At 29.9% G+C, this 23,921-nt stretch overlaps 1 protein-coding gene across 1 annotated transcript; it reads right to left on the bottom strand.

Moving 5' to 3' along the window:
* Window positions 1-19,848: 19,848 nt before the first annotated feature.
* On the bottom strand, window positions 19,849-23,390 carry LOC121392181 (fibulin-5-like). Its single transcript, XM_041523525.1, is given in 7 exon segments — window positions 19,849-19,931; window positions 19,984-20,106; window positions 20,639-20,761; window positions 20,810-20,932; window positions 22,683-22,712; window positions 22,715-22,804; window positions 23,360-23,390. Coding segments are annotated over 7 exon segments (603 nt in total).
* Window positions 23,391-23,921: the final 531 nt, after the last annotated feature.

The following is a 23,921-nucleotide window of genomic DNA, read 5'->3' on the forward strand; positions in this document are numbered from 1 at the left end:
TCTGCCACCGTAGGCCATACAACTGTGCAGTTAAGTCAATAAATTTAATGTAATTCGATGTCACAACCACCTTACTTTATCCAGAACTTTTCCTTAAGTTTAGTATTGTAAATTGTTCATACATTTCCAAGTACATTGCTAAAATACACCTTATGATAATAAGTGAAGAAATCCATGGTCCCTTTTTGCTTTATAATATACCAACCAATCAAGAACAATTAACACGTGATAGGAATGGCTTCAAAACCATATGATAATTAAACATGGCATAGGTTCTATACCTGCTTGAAATGTGACACCTTCATATCCTGAAACAGCATCTACTAGATTTGAGGGTGGAACAGTGGGAGCAGGTGGATTAGCAGAATGAGTTGGGACCTGAGGCTGGCCAGGGATGGCACCAGTAGGAAGAGGGGGAGGTCCACCTAGAAAAGACAAAATAACACTTAACACTACTTAAAACTATCTTAGCTTTTCATAAATAATATAAAACCCGTGATGTACAATTTTCTTCTCTGTAAAAAAGACTAAATCAACATTAAATATTAGAAATATTATTGAGGCACTATGTCACTGTTACCATAGTGATATATTGTCAAATTATACCTTTGTGCCACCATAACCTTGACTTGTGTCTTGAATTAGTGGGCTGTTTATCTGCCCTGTCTAGATTGTGATTCTACAGAATGAGAGAATAGGCTGTTCCTTCAACAACTATATCAATATATATTATCAAAGTTAGACATTGAATTTAGTGTTAACTGAAGAAGTATAGTTACATGTAACATTGATTGTTACAAATTTATTGACTAATAATTTATTGTAGAGACAGACTAATCATGACTTTACAATAACAACTGCTATACCACCTTAAACACATACTATCATAACAGTTCCTTCTCAACATGATATTATGAATATCATGTTATAATAATCAATATATAACAGATCATGAATGATATATATATATATATCACACAAATTGTAGCATATATGAGGTTAGAATTGAAGTAAAAACATTATCACAATTATTCTTAACACTATACTCTGCAAAAAAAGAAATTATCATTTATCAGGTTTATGTTTATCAACACTACCTCTGAAAAAATTTAAAACAGACGAAGCAGTTTCAAGACCTTTCAGAATTAAGAGCAAAAATTATAGCTCTTTTATTCATTAATACATTGAGGAAATCATACCAGTAATGTATGGCAACATGTGCTACTTTACATATCGCATCATGTTCACAGATTACTTCATGATAAACTTGCATATGATCTCTCAATATAAATAATGTTGTTATCATATTTCTACTGACAATTCATTAGTTATCAAGCACAAGTGTAACTGCATAAACAACTTTAGTTACAGATTTGATAATGCTTGTAAGAGATGTATGATATAAAAATTGAGATTGAATATATTTTTTAAATTTAAGACAAGTGATATGAAGTCTATTGGGAATTCATATAAGCTTTCTGCAGAAGTCATGCAGTTGCTAAAAGTACACCAATGATAATAAATCCTTATATTAAAAACTGAATATCATAGCTTTGTCTTTTATCACATATCAAAAATGCACATAACCAATTAACGTTCAGACAATAGGCCTACATCACCATACTACAGACATTATTACAACTACATCTAGTCATAATTGTCTTAAACTATCTTCCAGTATTATACGACGATCACTTACCAGTAGTTTCACCTTTTCCACAGCTAGCTAGCAGTGTCTGCAGATGGGTGGGGCTTAATATTGAAGGGCGTTGTCTAAAACCATGGCTTACAATATACTGAGCAGTGTTAATCGTAGTAGAGTCATAGCAGAGTTAACTCGACGAACTAAGGGTAGTGTTATATCTGATTCTCATAAGAAGGGGGCTGTACTTGTACCATTTCTCATTTCTAACAACGAAAAGAGTCCAGAGGTCTTGTTCACTCTACGATCTCGTAACTTACGACAACATCGTGGTCAAGTTAGGTAGTCCTATTGTCATGATCAGTTTCTATTTCAAGTCTATTATGTTGTACCTGTCATTTATTGTTACTAATTGTAATTTTCTAAACTAAACTAAAATCCGTGTTAGAAATTCCTTTACATAACAGTACTTCATGAAAACTCTACCATTGTATAGACAATGCAATGTATATAACATTTTAAAAGCTAGCATTGACAACATTAGCTTTTAATGGAAGAAATACAGGAAATAAGTGGATTGATTATATACTCTGTTTGCTTTATGAATGGCTGTGTTTTAGTGAAATTTCAATTATGACATTGACCTAACTTGGGCGTGGCATCATAATCGCAAAAGTTGTTTTATGTGTCAAGCTGAAGCTTTTCATAGTTTTTTTGTCACCGTCTCTTATTAATATTTCTTACTTCTACTAGTAAAGGTATTTTCAATAGTTTCTAAAATTTTACTCAAACTAGAGAATGCTTGCTAGTACTGTATTCATTAAAAAATAATATAAAATTATGTGTGACGTCTGGTCATGATGTAATGTGCAGAAACGCCATTTATTATATAGGTTTCTGGCTTGAGACTTTCCTTAAATAGCTAGCCCTCTAGTTTTTATTGATAAAGTTTACAGACTTGTAAGGTCTTTTGAATGGTATAATTGCTTGTATTTTTTGATTAATATTAAGTATAATAACTATTATAATTTTTTATAGTTTCCTGGTGGTCTATCAGAGTCTTCTGATCCATCTCTAGTACACACAGCACTAAGAGAGACAGAGGAGGAGTTTAGGTATTGACCAGAATAGATGGGATATTTGGGGTGAATTACCTCCTCTTCCTGATAGGGTAATGGGGGTTAGTTGTAACATAAAGTTTGTATATATAATTGTTTAATTCAATGTTGAACGTCTACACATGTCCAGTATGTATATGTCATATAATGTACTAGCAAATCAGACATCTACACATGTCCAGTATGTATATGTCATATATTATACTGGGAAATCAGACATCTACACATGTCCAGTATGTATATGTCATATATTATACTGGAAATCAGACATCTACACATGTCCAGTATGTATATGTCATATATTATACTGGGAAATCAGACATCTACACATGTCCAGTATGTATATGTCATAAATTATACTAGGTAGTTGAAGTCTACACATGTCCAGTATGTATGTCATATAATGTACTAGCAAATCAGACATTACACATGTCCAGTATGTATATGTCATATATTATAATGGGAAATCAGACATCTACACATGGCAGTATGTATGTCATATAATGTACTAGCAAATCAGACATCTACACATGTCCAGTATGTACATGTCATATAATGTACTAGCAAATCAGACATCTACACATGTCCAGTATGTATATGTCATTATATATCAGACATTCATACATGTCATATATTATACTGAATCAGACATATCCAGACATCTACTCTACATGTCCAGTATGTATATGTCATAAATTATACTAGGTAGTTGAACGTATACACATGTCCAGTATGTACATGTCATATAATGTACTAGCAAATCAGACACTACACAAATGTCCAGTATGTATATGTCATATATTATAATGGGAAATCCGACATCTACACATGGGCAGTTATGTATATGTTATATATTATACTGGAAATCAGACATCTACACATGGCCAGTATGTATATGTTATATATATATATAGGAAAATCAGACATCTACCATCAGTATGTATATGTCCATATATTATACTAGGTAGTGAACGTTCTACACATGGCCAGTATGTACATGTCATATATTATACTGGGAAATCAGACATCTACACATGTCCAGTATGTATATGTATATATACTGGGAAATCAGACATCTACACATCTACAGTATGTATATGTCATATATTATACTGGGAAATCAGACATCTACACATGTCCAGGTATGTATGTCATAATATTACATGGGAAATCAGACATCTACACATGTACAGTATGATATGTCATTATATTTACTGGGAAATCAGACATACACATGTCCAGTATGTATATTCATACACTACACATGGCCAGATGTACATGTCATAGATCTACTAGCAAATCAATTATACATCAGTATATAGCATAGTATTAACTAGGTAGTCTACACGTCTACCAGCCAGATGTATGTGTATTATCTGGGAAATCAGATATCTACACATGTCCCGTATGTAATGTCATATATTATCTAGGTAGTTAGTCTACACAGTGTCCAAATTTGTCATATAATGTACTAGAAATCAGACATACACATGGCCAGGCCAGGATATGTTATCTATTATATGGGAAATAGACTCCCCTGTCATTCATAATTACTAGGAAATGGACATCTACACAATTATGAATGTCAGTATATTATATGAATTACACAACAGTATGTACATGTCATATAATCTATAGCAAATCTCACATTGAGTAGAGTATATGTTAATTATATTAGCAAATCAGTAGACACAGTATGTAGATCTTTTTACAATTTATAGTAATAGTATAATAATCTGTAGTAGTTACCAGCAAATTTCATTTTGGCATGAGAGTATCAGAGTAAACTCCCCTTCATTTATTATGATGCACAACAATTTAATACCAACATTTAATTACTTGGTAATCTTTATGTATTGTATCATAGCACTATTAGATAATGTGTAATAAGTAGTGGAGTTTATGGTGCTAGTTAGTTAATAAGTTTGTCTTACTATATACAAAGGATTTAGTCTTTATTGTCAATTGACAAACTTAAACTACAAGATCAGAGGTACAGTTGATTTCTATAGTATATTTTATAATTGTAATATTGGAATTTCACTGTATCTTTTAAAATTGTGTCCTTTCTGGTATATTTTAGTAGAAACTAACCTTTCTTTTCTTCTCTCTTCTCTCTCTCTCTCCCACCACACACACAGGTTGGACTTGGTATTTTACCCTTCCATTCTCTCATTTAACTATTCCAAGTAATAGAAGATATACTATTTTTAAAGAATACCATTTCACTATCCAGTATATTTAGGAGGACCACATAGAATATGGGGTATCACTGGATTTTATATTAGACTATGTTTTTGTCTGTAATAATACCACCATCATAGGAAATATAGATATAATTAAAGTTCTATTTTTATTGCTGCATCAGCTCTAAAATTGACTTTTAACAATAATTATTGTGGGTGTGGTGAGCGCTCGTAGACAGAAAGAGCATGGACCCAGGACGTTTCAGAGCTTTTAAAACGCAGTTATCTAAGGTGAGATAATTGTGTCTTTTAACGATATTTATCATAAAATTTGCTTATTACAAAAGGCTCTCTAGTTAATATTAATCAAAAAGCACTTTTGTGAAGTTTATAATACATAATACAGTAGTTATATGTACGATATACCAACTATTATCATTGTGTGCATGTTCTATACCAATATTGTTATTATTGTTGAATCTTCTAGGAACATTTCAGTGATGGTAAACTAGGAGTGGTGAGAAGTTTTGCACAAAAATCACTGGTTTAGTGGACATCAAGTAGCTGCAGCACTCGGACAATGAAATTCCTTCAGATCAACTTCAAGGTCTTGACATTATGGCTCCAGTACGTGACCTATCATATGTGTAACTAATAGAAATTGACGTAAGATTAAAAAAAAAAGCACTGCTTAGATTATTCCTAATATGGGGCATGGCAAATAGTACACAAATTGAACTAATTACCAACTACTGTAAGTGAATTTATTCCACAACACACCATAAAATAGAATATGAAGTTTACTTAGTAGTAGTTCATGTTTCCAGCTCTCCAATTTAAGACTATACAAAGTTTTTAACAATAATATTAAATGTGATATGAGATTAGCTAAATCTAGTCAATTTAGAATATATTATAGTATATACAAAATACTACCGTAAATTTGGTTTTATTGTATGCGTAAAAATTGCCACATTTTAACTTTACACAGAGGTTTGATTTTTTACAAAAGCAATGAGTCTGCTATTCACATTGTACATGTTAATTTTTGCAAATTTCAAAGCTTTACAAAAATTAAAAGACAATGAAATTAACCTCATTTCTGATATAGTGTATTTTAAATTTTGATTGACGAAAAACCAAGTCAGTTTCTTATTATGTATTATGTACACATATGTATATCACCTAGACTACCATAGCACCAAATTCATTTGTGTTCTTTCTCTTAAAAAGTAATAATCACCCAGCAAAAGTAATAACAATATTGAAAATTTTCCTCTCTAATATTGGAAATTGATGAAGACAATAATCATATATTTGAACAACACATAAGATATATTGGTGTTCTAGCTAAACAAAATACCCAATTACTAAAAAGTTTTGTGGGCTGGAGTTGTGTATAGATAATTTCAGTATATTGAAAAAAATCCCCTATATAAGCTATATAAACAGATAAAAAAACTATAAAGGTTTACTTAATGTAATATATAAACATTATAGTAAGTGACTCATTTCAACAGCTGCCGGTGTTTGATAATCTTTAGATTATGATAAAATCTAAATTTCCTTTTGCATATAATTATATTAGTGATATTATAGTTCATTGCTCTGTGGTTATTGAACTCTAATTTTATTTATAAAATTGTTTGTTGTTTATGTTGTGTCCAGTTCAGTTTATTTCTTTTATGATATATGTGCTATATGTGATATATTATATGAACATTATAAACTTATGTATATTTTCTTATTTATATATATAATATATATATATATATATCTGTGACCATAAATACGAAAATGGTACCTAACGCGCAAGTGAAATTTCGAACAAACGCTTGGTGTAGGAAAAAAGAAACCGGTTGCTACGCATCCATCTTGAGCAGGAAGTCAAATGTTATTTGGTATTCATGAAGGTCAATCATTGCTCTCATTACATAATGAATTTTTAATAACTTCCTGTTTAAGATGGCTGCATAGCAAACAATTTATACGCAAGCGTTCACTCAAAAATTTGTTTGTACGTTAGGTACCATTTTCGGTATTTATGGTCACATATATATGTATTATATATATACGAAGATTTATGATCATTAATAGGTAATAATTAACTTATAACATTTGTATTGATTATTTTTATGTAGCGTATATGATGCCAATATCTGGACAAAGAAGGTAAACTTATTGTTGAACAAATTTGCTCATTCTAATGATAACACTAAAAGCTGTGGAAGTTATTGCAAAGTATGTCATAATTACATCATATTAGTAGTAGTTGGCATTTATTGGACTTATGATTTGAATATCTACAATGAAGATGGTTTTGGATCATTTGTTTTTGTATAATTTTTCTGAGTCATCAATCTATGACGATTAAAATTTTATATTGTTATAGAAACCATAGCATATTAATAATTCCATATATTTGCCAGTGTCATAAGCATATTGAAACCTCAGACTTTGATAAAACAGTTTATTAATCTGTCCAACACATGACATGTATCACCGTATGTGGTAGGAATGTTCGAGGTGTGTCTGTTTATTAAGTATTTGAATTGTTATATTTTTCAAGTAAAATGATTGATAAATTATTTCCAAATTGTGTTTGAAATTTATAATGAACATATTAATAATGTTGTAACCTTTGGTATTAATGTAACTGTAAACTACAAGAATAACATTAACAATTTATTTAACTGCATTAGTCTGTATGTACAAACAAAAGTCAATATTTTTTTTCAATGATTGAATTTCCATACCAATATTGCTTGCTATAGTCATTATGCATTGGTTTTTGATATAGTTAATACATGAGCATGTTTGAACTTGATTACAAGATTACTCTCCTTATAGTCATATTAATGATCCTGTTAACAAGTATGTTGTATTGGATGCTATCACATTTCACTTTGACAAGGAAGAAGCTAGGAAAATATGGGACGTGTGTAAGTATATTACAGTTAATACAGAACTAGGTATAGGTAGATGCAATCTATATTTGAAATATTTTATTAATTTAAATCTGTAATCAGAAATTGAAAATGCTATCCTTTAATGTTTTCTGAGTATGCAGTGACACTCATTGAAATCCATATGGAACACATATCATTAGTGACCCACACTTTGACTACCAATATCTGTTTTACTAGTAAATTTGTTAGTGTTTTAGGTTGATGTGATGTCTTAGTTACCAACTACTCATAATTTGAATTATTATTAACATTCAGTATCATATTCCAAATATTGAAAGACAATACTATTAATTTTTATGTAAATAAAAACAAATCTCATCTAATTTATTGTGATAGAATTAAAAAAATTAAATATATGTGTTAATTGATATCACAAATTCAGTTCAGTGTCACTTTTTTAGGCTGTATTTACTCCTAATCCCGGGTGTCATCCATCACCATCACCATCACCATCCATCATCCCACCAGCTTGTCTTCCGCAGATTCTTACCCAGACCCCAACACCTCAAGGTGAGATGTGTTCACATAAATGTTATTAACTTTATAGTACCAGAAGGTTAGGAGCTTAGGTTAGAGGGGGGGGGATCTAGTTATTGTAGTAACCCACTATGGACTAAAGACAATCCCCTTTGATATGTTTGTGAACTTTTATATGTTACAGACACCTTAGCATAATGCTTAATGTGGCTAATGTCAAGAGCAAATATTTTATTTTGTTGAAACATTGTAATTGTTTTATCAGCTAGTACTAAAGTCTGTTCATGTTAACTTGACCTTTGTTTTTCCCCAACTTTTCTAATTATAAAGTACAAAATTACTCCAATAGTACTTCAAAAAATTTAGTAGTGTAAGTCTTCAATCAATATGTTTGATGGTTCTAAAGTTATAGCTATATTATGCATAAACAAATACTTAATATAAAGTCATGTCTTAAAAACATGATGAAGCCATTAAATCAATTGCATGGGGGCAAAGTAAGCATGATTGACTTTAGTCAGTCAGTCAGTTTGCATTACCTGAATAAGTGGTATAGGAACAAGTGCAAAAGTTTCTCAACGTGATGTTTCTTTCATTGTAGGTGGATTCAACATTTCTTTCAATCCTGGTATAGGTTATACCTGGATTTTCAGCCTCTTTTTGCTGGAGGACCTCCACCTCAGCAATATCAACAGCAACAACAGCCAAGTTTATCCAGGTAGATTTGTTTTATAAGAAATTAGTAAAGCAGTGTATGCCAATTTTGGTATAAATAGTCACACATGTATTTTAATGTAATTGGCAGGCCACCACATTGTAAACCAGGGTCACCCTGTTTTTAAAGCTGGTTTTTCTAGATTTGGTGATGAGAGGTATAGTTGTAAAAAAACAGTTTAAAAAACCATTTCACACACGTTTTACAGTTTTTACAGCCTTCTTTAAATGGGCTGGGGCTAAAAGACAGAGATTAAAAAGCTATGTTATTACTATCAAGGAACTTCATTAAAGTGTTTAAGTGTTATGACTGAGTTAATGTTATTTGTTCTAAGAGAAATAATATAGACAATTTTATGCATTATAAGGACATTGACATCATTTTGTTGGGTTCTCTTTTCAATTTCCAAACATTTGAATAAAATCATATCATACATCATTTGCACTGTACCATTCTTGAATCATAGTGATCGGTCCTATAGTGTAAATGTGGAAAAATTTTTAATTTTCTTCTGATGGGCCTAAAATTACTTGATACAGAAATAGTATATTATGTGTGTACAAGTACAACATGAAGTAACGGATAGTGAACCTTTAGTGCAGTCTTTGCATAGCAACTGATTATGGCAGTACATTAATTTTGATCATTTTTCCATGTCTCAACATGTCATCAGATTTTATGAAAATGAATGGTTTCTGCTACTCTAAACATGGTGTGAAATAACCATTAAATAAACTATTGTAGATCTCTCCATTGAAGTTTCTTAATACAACCCAATGGTTTCTTTCAGGTAAATAACAGCAAAGTTATTTTTTCTGATTCATAATCTGCGTACATTCTGTTTGGCAAACTTTTGTGTGAACTGTGATTGTATAAGGTTATTTAAGCTGACATGTGTTTTACAATGTTTTTATTATTACACCTTGTGGTATGCCTAGTATATACTTTGGGTCTGTATATAAAATTATGGACTTTTGCTTGAAAATTATTGGTAATAAGTCCATAATAATCCCACTTCAATGAATTTGTCTCCTCATATGTTTGTCCCTGCAAAAATGATTAGTTATTTAACCAATTTATTTTTATACTGGTTTGCATGCAACAAATTAGTTGATGCAATTTTTAAAATAAACATAATAATTATTGTTTTGATTATTAATATACTATGGAATGACTGTTTAAAGTATTGTCCTTTGTTTAATTAAGAATTGAAAATTTAAGAATTGATAAATTCCATAGGAAATAGTACTTTTAGTTTCAGGTTGTATCAAATCATATTGTTACATATAAACTGTATAGTCATGTCTGAGCTATATAATTTTTTGTGGTTACTTAAAGTTAATGAACCACACACATAAATCACTAAAAAAAGACGAAATTATATTTGTGAAATTAAAATATTAATTTTTAAGCTATCAAAAATTTTTCTCAATTCATGGTAGCATCAATATCTCTGGTATATCAATCATTTGCTCACCATAAAGTGTTAGTGTTATAGTATTATTACTGTAGGTTATCCTCCACCTCAACAACCACGTTATCCTCCACCTCAACAACCAGGTTATCCTCCCACCCAGCAGCCGGGGTTATCCCCCCCCAGCAGCCAGGCTATCCTCCCCACCCCAGCAGCCAGGTTATCCTCCATCCCCAACAACCAGGTTATCCTCCTAGTGGCTACCCACCTCCTCAAGGATATCCATATCCTTCTTATCCTTAGAGAGAATTTCTTAAACTAAAAGAAGAAATTTACTATAGTCAATGATTTTTTTTTGCTACTTTATATTCCATGTGAATACTGTTGTAGTACTGATTTCTCAAAATTGTTTTTGAAATGAAATAAACCAATGTGATTATTAAGAATGCTTTAAATTTTTCATATTCTTGAGTCATTGCTGTGTTAACTCATTTGAATACTGGCCAGCCTTGACTTCATTGAATGATTTATATTCAAATGTTGAGAATATATTCTTTCGTATATTGCTTTCCAGTATGATGTACAACAGGGGCTTTCTATTTAGAATTAATGTTTTTACTGTTTCTGTCATATGTGATAATGTTTGCCATCAGTTATTTAAGGCAATAGCAATTAGCTAGTTTTATTTATTATGAAAATAAAGGTGATAAATGAAATATTGAATTGAATAGATGATCTTCACATGATATAATAAATAAAACATCCTTCCAACAGGAACAGGACTGGAAAAATATTTAAAGACAGATCAAAGGAAATAAAATGATTATATTAAGCATTTTATGAAAACAAAAACTCCACCTGTATCATCTTGTTTAAACTACAAATTAAAGAAAGAAAAGGAATAAGATTCAAAAACAAAAGAAATCAACTGATAAGCAAAATTATTGTATGTACATTTATAATAATATTTAATAAAAGTGGTCATTTAATTGGTGGGAATAACAACAGCATTCATTGAAACATAATCATCACAATTATCCAACAGATCATCAGTACTGAAAGAAGACTCATATGGTAGTGTAGAAGTTGTGTATGTTGTAGGGGGAAATTACTAATGAAGTCATACTGGTCTTCAATATTTATATCTTCAATTGACAAATCATCAATATAATTATATATCTGCTCAACTGGTACTTCCTTTGCTGTCTTTTTAAATTCATCATCAAGTACATTAACATCCTCTGTATGATCTCCGTATTGTTTCAACTCAACCTCATATTGTTGATTGATCATCACTGTATTTTGGTTCTGAAATTTCTTTAGAGCCATCAGGATAATAATTGTAATGCAAACCACTAACAATATAATAAAATGAATAAATAATAAACAATCTCTTTCATAACATAAACATGTAAAACAATAAACAACGTTGAGTGTTATATTCCAAGAAATTTCTACTTACAGAGAAAGATGAAATATAGCCACAGCACCAATTATAATATATGTAGCACTTTGCTTATCAGTAGCCTATATAAACATAAAATCAATAATATTTTAGTTTATTGAAATATTCATAACATTTACTAACACAGCACAAATTCACTAACATGATTATTTGTAGTTGAGCTTTCAAAAGGAAGTGCAGTAGTAAGAGTTGTGTACAGATCCAAACCTAAATTAAGATATTTAGTAGTTTTGTTGTGTGAGATATATACTTAGAATTTGCTATTTAAATTCTACATAGTTAAATAATTGCAATAACATTAGGAAAACTTCATATTGGAAAAATTAACATTTTCTGTGTTGTTGTTTGGCTGATCATGAAAAGACAGGTAACGGTGAATGTATATATCACAAAAATAAGAATTATATAATCATTATCATTTTTAAACATTTTCAAACTAATTTCTAAGTCATATAGTACTGAAACGTAATTAGATTTTTATAAATTTAACTGACCAATTTAAAGTATAAAAGGACAGGTAAAGAACCAGACTTACTAGTCATATCTTTATTGTATAGCTGTTTTACTATGAATGTCAAAGTCAACAATGTATTTTTATGCAATCTAAAACAAATTTTTTTAATGGTTCTTACCAATCAAGTATGGCTGTTATATTGAAAGATATAGTTGTTCATACAGGAACAATAGTATGATCCAAAAGTGTTCTTACAATAATGATCACACCATCCATTGTCAGTGTTACATTCATTACATTATAGTCAATGTATAAATGACATCAATATTTAAAATTCATAATAATGAACAAAATATATGTGAGATGCACATATTGTTCTTGGTGGTGGGTGAAGGACAATTCTTAATATCAAGAATGATTTATTGGGACATGTATAATTAAGATATGTATATTCAACACTATATCTACCTTCTGTGCTGCTTAGCAATCTAAAACTTCAGTATACAAAGTGTTTAAACCATGCATATTTACTCACCCACCACAAGAAACTTGGTTATCTTTCAACTCATATCCTGGATGACATCCACAATGGTATTTCCTACTTTGTTTATGCATGTTTGCTGACATCCTCCATTGTTAAAAGAACATTCGTTAATGTCTGAAAAATGTAAATATAAACAATTATAATATAACATATAGTTTATCATGTTAATTAAGTTTTAATTTTATGAATTTTTGATATGAGATGAATATTGTTGATGTTGCATTCATGTCCTAGCAACACATACCAAGACAAATTTTTCGTTTTTTTATATGCAGTACATATCCATTCCAACAAAAACAATGAAATCCTCCTTTTATATTTATGACATCCTTGACTACACCCAGCAGTGTTTCCATTGCATTCATTAATATCTGTACAGTAGTTAACTCGCATAAATAATAATATCTCTTTATTCTATTAAAAAAGTTGTTGCTTAGTCATTGTTCAACATGTTTTGTGATTATATTTTAAAATAAGAGATTACAGATAGATATACAACAACAACAATAGAAAAAAAAGGAGCAGAGAGACAAATATACTCATATAGAAAACATATAAGTGCCAGAAAGTTAAGCATATTTAGTAGTCAATGAATATACTGAATTATTATGGTTTGCTTACCATCACAAGTATGATTGTTCAAACTAACACTATATCCATGTCTACAGCCACAGTGATAAGTACCCACATCATTAAAACAAAATCTGTTCACAATCTCCATTGTTGATAGTACATTCATTGATATCTATTAAATTATTATTTAACCATATGAAGTAATATCTGTTATTATTACCTGTACATGTCCTTTTATCATGATGCAATATATATTCCTTGATAACAGGAACAATAAATGATCCATTGGCATATGTACATATCTCCTCACATCCACCATTAGAGATAGAACACTCATTAATATCTAGTCACAACGAGAGTTGCAAATATATTAACACTTCATTTGTGAACATTTACACCTGCTTAATAGTGTATCAATGGATGGCTATTTAGTAATAACATAGCATTGGATGCTAAGATACACATATTGAAGTTAAACATAATTTTGTAATTAAAATGAAAAGATTGCAGAATGTACTTCATTTAAAATATGACACTCAGTGCATGTGATACTAAACATAAAGTTATATATATGATCCTTTCTAACATTTATAAGCTTATATATGTTTAAATTAGAAATATGTTTTGTTTTATTGTGAAAAAAAGACTTTCCTATTCTGTTTAATATTTAATTTGTCTGCTTCACACTGCCACTGATACATCTTTGTATTATTAATCTATTTTTTTTGTTTAGTTTTTGACACATGCTTCCTATATAATCTATTTCTACAGTTCAGCAACAGCAATAAAAAGTATGGCAAGTTAAAAAGCAAACATTTCTTTCTCCTATATATAGTTTATTAATACCATTTTTCATTGAGACTGTAACTAGTGAAAATTATATATTATATTAATTATCCAAACCTTTATTGATAGGCATCAACATCATACCAACTAGTAAACCATATCCATGGCGCCTCTTAAAACCATATAGTAAAACAGACAGTGTACCATTCCCTGTGTGTACTACTGTGTGTACAGTATTGCTTGTTGTTCCTATCTTAGTTCCATATCCTACCAATGTCCATAGATGAGTTCAATATAGCAACCCAATTGGTAAGAGGTAATCCATTATATAATATGGAGTTTGGAGAGAAAATCCTCAGGAGTTGCTGTGATACTGATACCAATAAAATCAATATTAATGAAAACAGGAAAGTCATATCTACAAGAATACTGTTCTATAGGTGGTACTAGTATCATTATATGATCTCCACGATTATCATCTAATGACCCACCAGTAGCAAATAGTACAACAATAATTGGTTTGTTGTTTGCTTGAATGTGACAATACTGGGAAGAATTGAAAAAGAAAGTGTAATTTTCCCCTTTACTTTTATTAATAATAACAACATTAGTTGTTGATCCATTACATGATATAGTTATTGTAGTATTATCTTGAGATGTCACTAGTTTTGTATACTGTCCACTTTGTCTATATTCAAAAGGTACTAGTAGAAACTGTTTTACCCCCAAGTTATTGTTGGTGGAATCTGTTGTGTCATATGTTTGCAATAATTAACTCCAAGTGGTACTTGACCACATTGATGTCCACTGATGACAGTCAATGGTTTATTAGAGACAATGTGGGTTCCTGTAAGATCAATTAATGGTGCACCAAAATAAAGAGTCTGTCCTTGATGAAGAACAACATGATGAGGAGTACCTTTAGAACATTTACGAGTTGATCTGTAGATGATTGAGTATCTGAAAGGAAGAGACCATTTCTGATGGAATGATGATAATATAGTGTCATTTTCACATCCAACAAGTAGTACTTGACTTGACCAACCAGCACTTCTTGGAGTTACTGCATAGTATTCATACTTATTGATACTGTAATCATGACAAGGTAAGACAAGATATTCTCCAAAGGTCCTATAAAGCCAATTTAATGCAATTACAGCAATTGGTTGATCACTACTAACATGAATACTTCTGTTACGATTATCATAATTGCTAGATTCAGACGCCTTTGGTGATGTTAGTGAGGTTAACAACATCAATATAATTTGGTGAAGATATGTATGTGTTTACAGTAAACCCTGACCATGGTATCTTGATTGTTACAGAAGCATTATGATTGACAGTAGATATAGCAAGACCTAAGAAATCACTTTGGCTCCTATAATTTTTCATCAATCCAAAGTAGAAGTCAGTGCCATAGTTAGTGAAATTAGCTCCAGTACATCCATTTACTGTAGATAGAATATCACATTATAATATATATAGTCATAAAACTGTCATTATCACCTAAACATACCTTCAACAAAAAATATCAGAATGATTACTCTTATGTTTGACATTATCCAACTGCTTTGAGTGACTGTACCAAAATAATTTATAAATAAATGTTATTTGTATCAGGAAGTTATTACATACCATATGAATAATGAATTGTGTGTAGTATTAATGTTAATGTCAATAGACTATACAAAACTATAACAGTAACCTAAGTGACTCCAATTCCAGCATTTAGTACTTACCTGTATATTGTATATAGTGTACACTGGTTATCTTTTTATATAATGTATATAGTCATTTCTTGTTAAATAATGTCATGTTGTGTTTTCTAACTGACAAATACAGTGAATTTGTTTTATATACTGTAATGATTAAACATGGTGTGTGGTGGCCATTTTTTTCTGTATAATTCACTCACATAAATGCCTTAATGTGGTAGTTATATTGTATTGTTATATTTCTATACTTTTGGAATTTTGAGCGTGTGTAAATGGACAACTATTAAGATTACATCATTATGTAGGACTAATTTTAATATAACTGTTGTAACGTATATAGATGCATACAGCTTTCTCATTAGTCATTATTGAGTTCATGATATAGGAGATTGAGAAGAGGGAAGATCATCATATGAACAATAACAAGCTAGATAGTAATGGCATAATGTTCTGGAAAATTTACCAGGTAAAGTAGAAGGATATATAAAATATTTGAAGTAGTATCATAGATTATTATATTTACGCAAGCAAACTTTATCAACTTCTAACTCACACAAATAGTAACTGCCAACTTTGTTTTTGCAAATATGTTGACATCCTTGTTATTTATTAATAGAACACAATTGAATATTGTCTGCAAAATTCTGAAATTATTATGTATTCATTGTTATGTAAATTGTATAATAATCTGGAAAAGTTATATAAATGTTTGACTGGATTTTCTATTTTTTACATCTTCAGTGATACCTACCAATGCAAATTTTGATCTCAACATGTATGTAGTCAATATCCATTCTGGTAGGGAAAGCATTGAAGTCCTCTCTCTTTTGTTATGATATCCTTTATTACATCACAAATATGATAACACTTTTACAATTATGACAAAAATACTCTGACTATTCTGTTATAGGATGGCTTAGCATCTATTTATTGTTTAGGACTTCTAAATACTCTTTATTAGACTAACAATTTTGGTATCATTCTAAACTGTAGTTAATAGATATACTTTTTGACATTCTTAAGAATTCCATGTAGCAATTTCTTCAGAATCTTGATTACATCATAAGTACGTAAAAATGTCTCATCAATTATAACAGGGAATGATTGAATGCAATCCTTGAGACTCAGATGATGACAACATGGAAAGATTAAATATAATAGGTTTTAAAAAACGCCTCATAATATCTTTAACTGACTCGGGCAGCTCATTAAATGTAAATAAGATTTAAAATTTTCCAAGTAACACAGCTTATGAATGTTTTAGGTTGAACAGTGATTCTTTTGGCATGAATGTTGTTATTCCCATGCTTGTAACTGGGTCCTGAATTTTGACAATTCACTCACATGCACTTACTTGAGAACAAAGACTTCATACCTTCAGCTATGACTGTAGGATCTATAATTTCTCTTGGATTTCACCAACTTATTAAAGACAGAATGATGATAAAATTCTTTCTGATAGAACTGAATTGATATTAGATAGATATTTGGTTAAATAACTTCCTCTTTGACTCCAGTATGATCCTCTTCATCTACGGTAGAAGGGATTGACAATAAACTGAATACAGCATATAAGTAGCTCTTTTGAGATTTATCCTTATCATTAAGCCTATCCGATTGATGTAATGTTAAAAGTCCTTTATACCTGTTTGACTTGAGCCCTGTACAATGAAACTTTCAAAAAGAGAGGTTGACAGCTCTAATACTGGAAATAATATCTCTAACGATATTATAATATCAGAGATATTGACTTTTTTAAATAATAGGTTAATTTCATGTGATAGAATAACCAAAACATTAATTTTGCTTACAGGAAACAAGACTGAATATGCTAAAGAAAGACTGAAGGAAATAAAAGTGACTATATTTACCTTTAAGAAAACAAAAACTACACCTGTATCATCAACAAATTAAAGAAGGAAAAGAAATAAGATTCAAACAAAAGATTCAACTAATCAGTAATAACTTTGCAATTGTATGTACATGCATAATTATATTTAATAAAAGAGGTCATTTTATTATCAGGAATAACAACAGCATTCATTCAGATATAATCATCACAATTATCCAACAGATCATCATATTTAAAGAAGACTTGTTTTGTAGTTGTAAAAGTTGTATGTTGTAGAGGAAAACTGCTAATGATGTCATAATGGTCTTCAATATTTAAATCTTCAATTGGCAAATTATTAACATTATCATATATCTGTTCATCTGGTACTTCCTTTACTGTCTTCTTTAACTCATCATCAAGTACATTAAGTTCCATTGTATGATTTTCATAATTGTTCGATTCTACTACCTCATATTGTTTGATTGATCATCATTGTATTTTTGTTCTGCAATTTTTTTTAGAACTATCAGGATAATGATTGTAGTGCAAACAACTAACACTATAATATAATAAATAATCTCTTTGATACATAAACATGTAAAAACAATAAACAATGTTGAGCAAGAAAGTCTACTTACAGAGAAGGATGAATATAGCCACAGCACCTATTATATAATATGTAGCACTTTGCTTATCAGTATCCTATATTAAAATAAATAAATAATGTTTTTTCTTTATTGAAATGGTCATAACATTTACTAGACACAGCACAAATTCACTAACAATATTGATTGTAGTTGGGCTTTCAAAAGGAAGAACAGTAGTAAGAGTTGTGTACAGATCCAAACCTAAATTAAGATATTTATTAGTTTTGTTGTGTGACATATACTTATAATTTGCTATTTAAATTCTACATAGCTAAATAATTCCAGGAAAATCCATTATGTGAATATAGCATTTAATTAAATTAACACAATACAGTATTATTGTTGGCTGAGAAGACAGGTGATAGGGACTGCATATACCACAAAAGAGAATTATATAACTATTATATTCACAATTAGTTTCTAGAGTTACTGAGTTATATCCTAGCTACTACACTATAATTACACTATAATTATAATATAATTAGATTCTGCAAATTGTAATGAGGAACCAGATTTACTAGTCATATCTTTAATGTATTTACGTATCATCGCAAGTCTGATTTTCAAAGTCAACAATTATACAGTCTATATATTTTAAAACAAATTCCTCAAGGCTTGTTCTTACCAATACAAGTATGGTTGTCATATTCAAGGATATAGTTGTTCATACAGGAACAATAGTATGATCCAACAGTGTTATTACAATAATGATCACATCCTCCATTGTTACTGTTACATTCATTAATATCTAGACAATGTATAACAGCTTAAGTCAACAATATGCAGTCTAATCATTTATGATGGTATTTATAAAATGAACAAAGAAATCTACAAAATTTACATCTGAAAAATAATAAGATCAGTCTAAACCATCCAATTTTTTTAGATATTGCATGTCATTATTTAAAAAAGACATACCAACACAGTTTTATTGTCCACATGAAGTGCATATCCCTTCCAGCAGAAACATTGAAATCCTCCTCTTTTGTTATGACATTCTTTGACTACATCCAGTAGTGTTTCCATCACATTCATTAATGTCTAATTAAAGATTTTTTATATAAAATATGTAATATATATTGGTTGTTCAAACAAAAGTTTATCAAAATTCATAGATATAATAACAATTTCATGCTATATCATTCATGGCTATAATAACTGGCTAAATGGTTCAACATACTAGCTCCTGTCATACATATTACTGTATATATGAATATGACAAGTGAAAAGCAAGACTACGTGACCAAAGGATTGCTAATATAACTCACCCTCACAAGTGTGATTGTCCAAGCTAAGATTATATCCATGTCTACAGTAACAGTTGTAAGTACCCCACATCATTGACACATGTTTGTTCACAACCTCCATTGTTGATAATACATTCATTGATATCTATTAAAATATTATTACTTTAATATGCTATAATAATATCTATTTTCAATACCTGTACATGTCCTGTTATCATCATGTAACATATATCCTTGATGACAGGAGCAGATAAATGATCCATTGGTATTTGTACATATCTCCTCACATCCACCATTAGAGATAAAACATTCGTTGATATCTAATAATGATTCCAAAACATTTATACAGTGATATTGAAATATGTTTCGAAAAAAATGAGCATATCAAGTATTAGTTCTTACCAATACAAGTATGGTTGTCATATTCAAGGATATAGTTGCTCATACAGGAACAATAGTATGACCCAACAGTGTTGTTACAGTAATGATCACACTCTCCATTGTCAGTGTTACATTCATTGATATCTAGACAATGTAAAATGACATCAATAGGTAGATAGATTACAAAAAGACTGAAGAGACAAGCAGAGAAACAGATATACTCAAAGATACACATAAAGATGTAGGAAGTAAACATATTTAATAGTCAATGAATATACTGATATTATTATGGCTTGCTTACCCTCACAAGTATCATTGTTCAAACTAACATTATATCAAGTCTACAGTCACAATGATAAGTACCCATATTATTAACACAAATTTGTTCACAACCTCCATTGTTGATAATACATTCATTGATATCTATTAAATTATTATTTCAACATATAAACCAATTACAATTATTAATACCTGTACACGTCCTGTTATCATCACGTAACATATATCCTTGATGACATGAGCAGATAAACGATCCATTGGTATTTGTACATATCTCCTCACATCCACCATTAAAGATAGTACATTCATTGATATCTATTAAATTATTATTTTAACATATAAACCAATTACAATTATTAATACCTGTACACGTCCTGTTATCATCACGTAACATATATCCTTGATGACATGAGCAGATAAACGATCCATTGGTATTTGTACATATCTCCTCACATCCACCATTAAAGATAGTACATTCATTGATATCTATTAAATTATTATTTCAACATATAAACCAATTACAATTATTAATACCTGTACATGTCCTGTTATCATCACGTAACATATATCCTTGATGACATGAGCAGATAAACGATCCATTGGTATTTGTACATATCTCCTCACATCCACCATTAGAGATAGTACATTCATTGATATCTATTAAATTATTATTTCAACATATAAACCAATTACAATTATTAATACCTGTACATGTCCTGTTATCATCACGTAACATATATCCTTGATGACATGAGCAGATAAACGATCCATTGGTATTTGTACATATCTCCTCACATCCACCATTAAAGATAGTACATTCATTGATATCTATTAAATTATTATTTCAACATATAAACCAATTACAATTATAAATACCTGTACAACGTCCTGTTATCATCATGTAACATAATCCTTGATGACATGAGCAGAAAAATGATCCATTGGTATTTGAACATATCTCTTCACATCCACCATTAAAGATAGTACATTCATTGATATCTGTTAAATTATTATTTTAACATATAAACCAATTACAATTATTAATACCTTTACATGTCCTGTTATCATCACGTAACATATATCCTTGATGACATGAGCAGATAAACAATCATTGGTATTTGTACATATCTCCTCACATCCACCATTAGAGATAGTAATTCATTGATATCTATTAAATTATTATTTCAACATATAAACCAATTACAATATTAATACCTGTACACGTCCTGTTATCATCACGTAACATATATCCTTGATGACAGGAGCAGATAAACGATCCATTGGTATTTGTACATATCTCCTCACATCCACCATTAAAGATAGTACATTCATTGATATCTATTAAATTATTATTTCAACATATAAACCAATTACAATTATTAATACCTGTACATGTCCTGTTATCATCACGTAACATATATCCTTGATGACATGAGCAGATAAATGATCCATTGGTATTTGTACATATCTCCTCACATCCACCATTAGAGATAGTACATTCATTGATATCTATTAAATTATTATTTCATCATATAAACCAATTACAATTATTATACCTGTACACGTCCTGTTATCATCACGTAACATATATCCTTGATGACAGAGCAGAAAAATGATCCATTGGTATTTGTACATATCTCCTCACATCCACCATTAAAGATAGTACATTCATTGATATCTATTAAATTATTATTTTAACATATAAACCAATTACAATTATTAATACCTGTACACGTCCTGTTATCATCACGTAACATATATCCTTGATGACAGGAGCAGATAAACGATCCATTGGTATTTGTACATATCTCCTCACATCCACCATTAAAGATAGTACATTCATTGATATCTATTAATTATTATTTTAACATATAAACCAATTACAATATATAATACCTGTACACGTCCTGTTATCATCAGTAACATATATCCTTGATGACATGAGCAGATAAACGATCCATTGTATTTGTACATATCTCCTCACATCCACCATTAAAGATAGTACATTCATTGATATCTATTAAATTATTATTTCAACATATAAACCAATTACAATTATTAATACCTGTACATGTCCTGTTATCATCACGTAACCTATATCCTTGATGACATGAGCAGATAAACGATCCATTGGTATTTGTACATATCTCCTCACATCCACCATTAAAGATAGTACATTCATTGATATCTATTAAATTATTATTTCAACATATAAACCAATTACAATTATAAATACCTGTACACGTCCTGTTATCATCATGAACATATATCCTTGCTGACATGAGCAGAAAAATGATCCATTGGTATTTGAACATATCTCTTCACATCCACCATTAAAGATAGTACATTCATTGATATCTGTTAAATTATTATTTTATCATATAAACCAATACAATTATTAATACCTGTACATGTCCTGTTATCATCACGTAACATATATCCTTGATGACATGAGCAGATAAACAATCCATGGTATTTGTACATATCTCCTCACATCCATCATTAGAGATAGTACATTCATTGATATCTATTAAATTATTATTTCAACATATAAACCAATTACAATTATTAATACCTTACATGTCCTGTTATCATCACGTAACATATATCCTTGATGACATGAGCAGATAAACGATCCATGGTATTTGTACATATCTCTTCACATCCACCATTAGACATAGTACATTCATTGATATCTATTAAATTATTATTTCAACATATAACCAATTACAATTATTAATACCTGTACATGTCCTGTTATCATCACGTAACATATATCCTTGATGACATGAGCAGATAAACGATCCATTGGTATTGTACATATCTCTTCACATCCACCATTAGACATAGTACATTCATTGATATCTATTAAATTAGTATTTCAACATATAAACCAATTACAATTATTAATACCTGTACACGTCCTGTTATCATCACGTAACATATATCCTTGATGACAGGAGCAGAAAAATGATCCATTGGTATTTGTACATATCTCCTCACATCCACCATTAGAGATAGTACATTCATTGATATCTATTAAATTATATATTTCAACATATAAACCAATTACAATTATTAATACCTGTACATGTCCTGTTATCATCACGTAACATGTATCCTTGATGACATGAGCAGATAAACGATCCATTGGTATTTGTACATATCTCCTTACATCCACCATTAGAGATAGTACATTCATTGATATCTATTAAATTATTATTTTAACATATAAACCAATTACAATTATTTAATACCTGTACACGTCCTGTTATCATCACGTAACATATATCCTTGATAACAGGAGCAGATAACGATCCATTGGTATTTGTACATATCTCCTCACATCCACCATTAGAGATAGAACATTCATTAATATCTATTGATATGTCCAAACATTTATACAGTATATGCAAGGATTCAGAAATAAGCATATCAAGTAATGGTTCTTTACCAATACAAGTATAGTTTGTCA

Source organism: Gigantopelta aegis, unplaced genomic scaffold (genome assembly GCF_016097555.1).
Source record: "Gigantopelta aegis isolate Gae_Host unplaced genomic scaffold, Gae_host_genome ctg3476_pilon_pilon, whole genome shotgun sequence".
Taxonomy (NCBI): domain Eukaryota; kingdom Metazoa; phylum Mollusca; class Gastropoda; order Neomphalida; family Peltospiridae; genus Gigantopelta; species Gigantopelta aegis.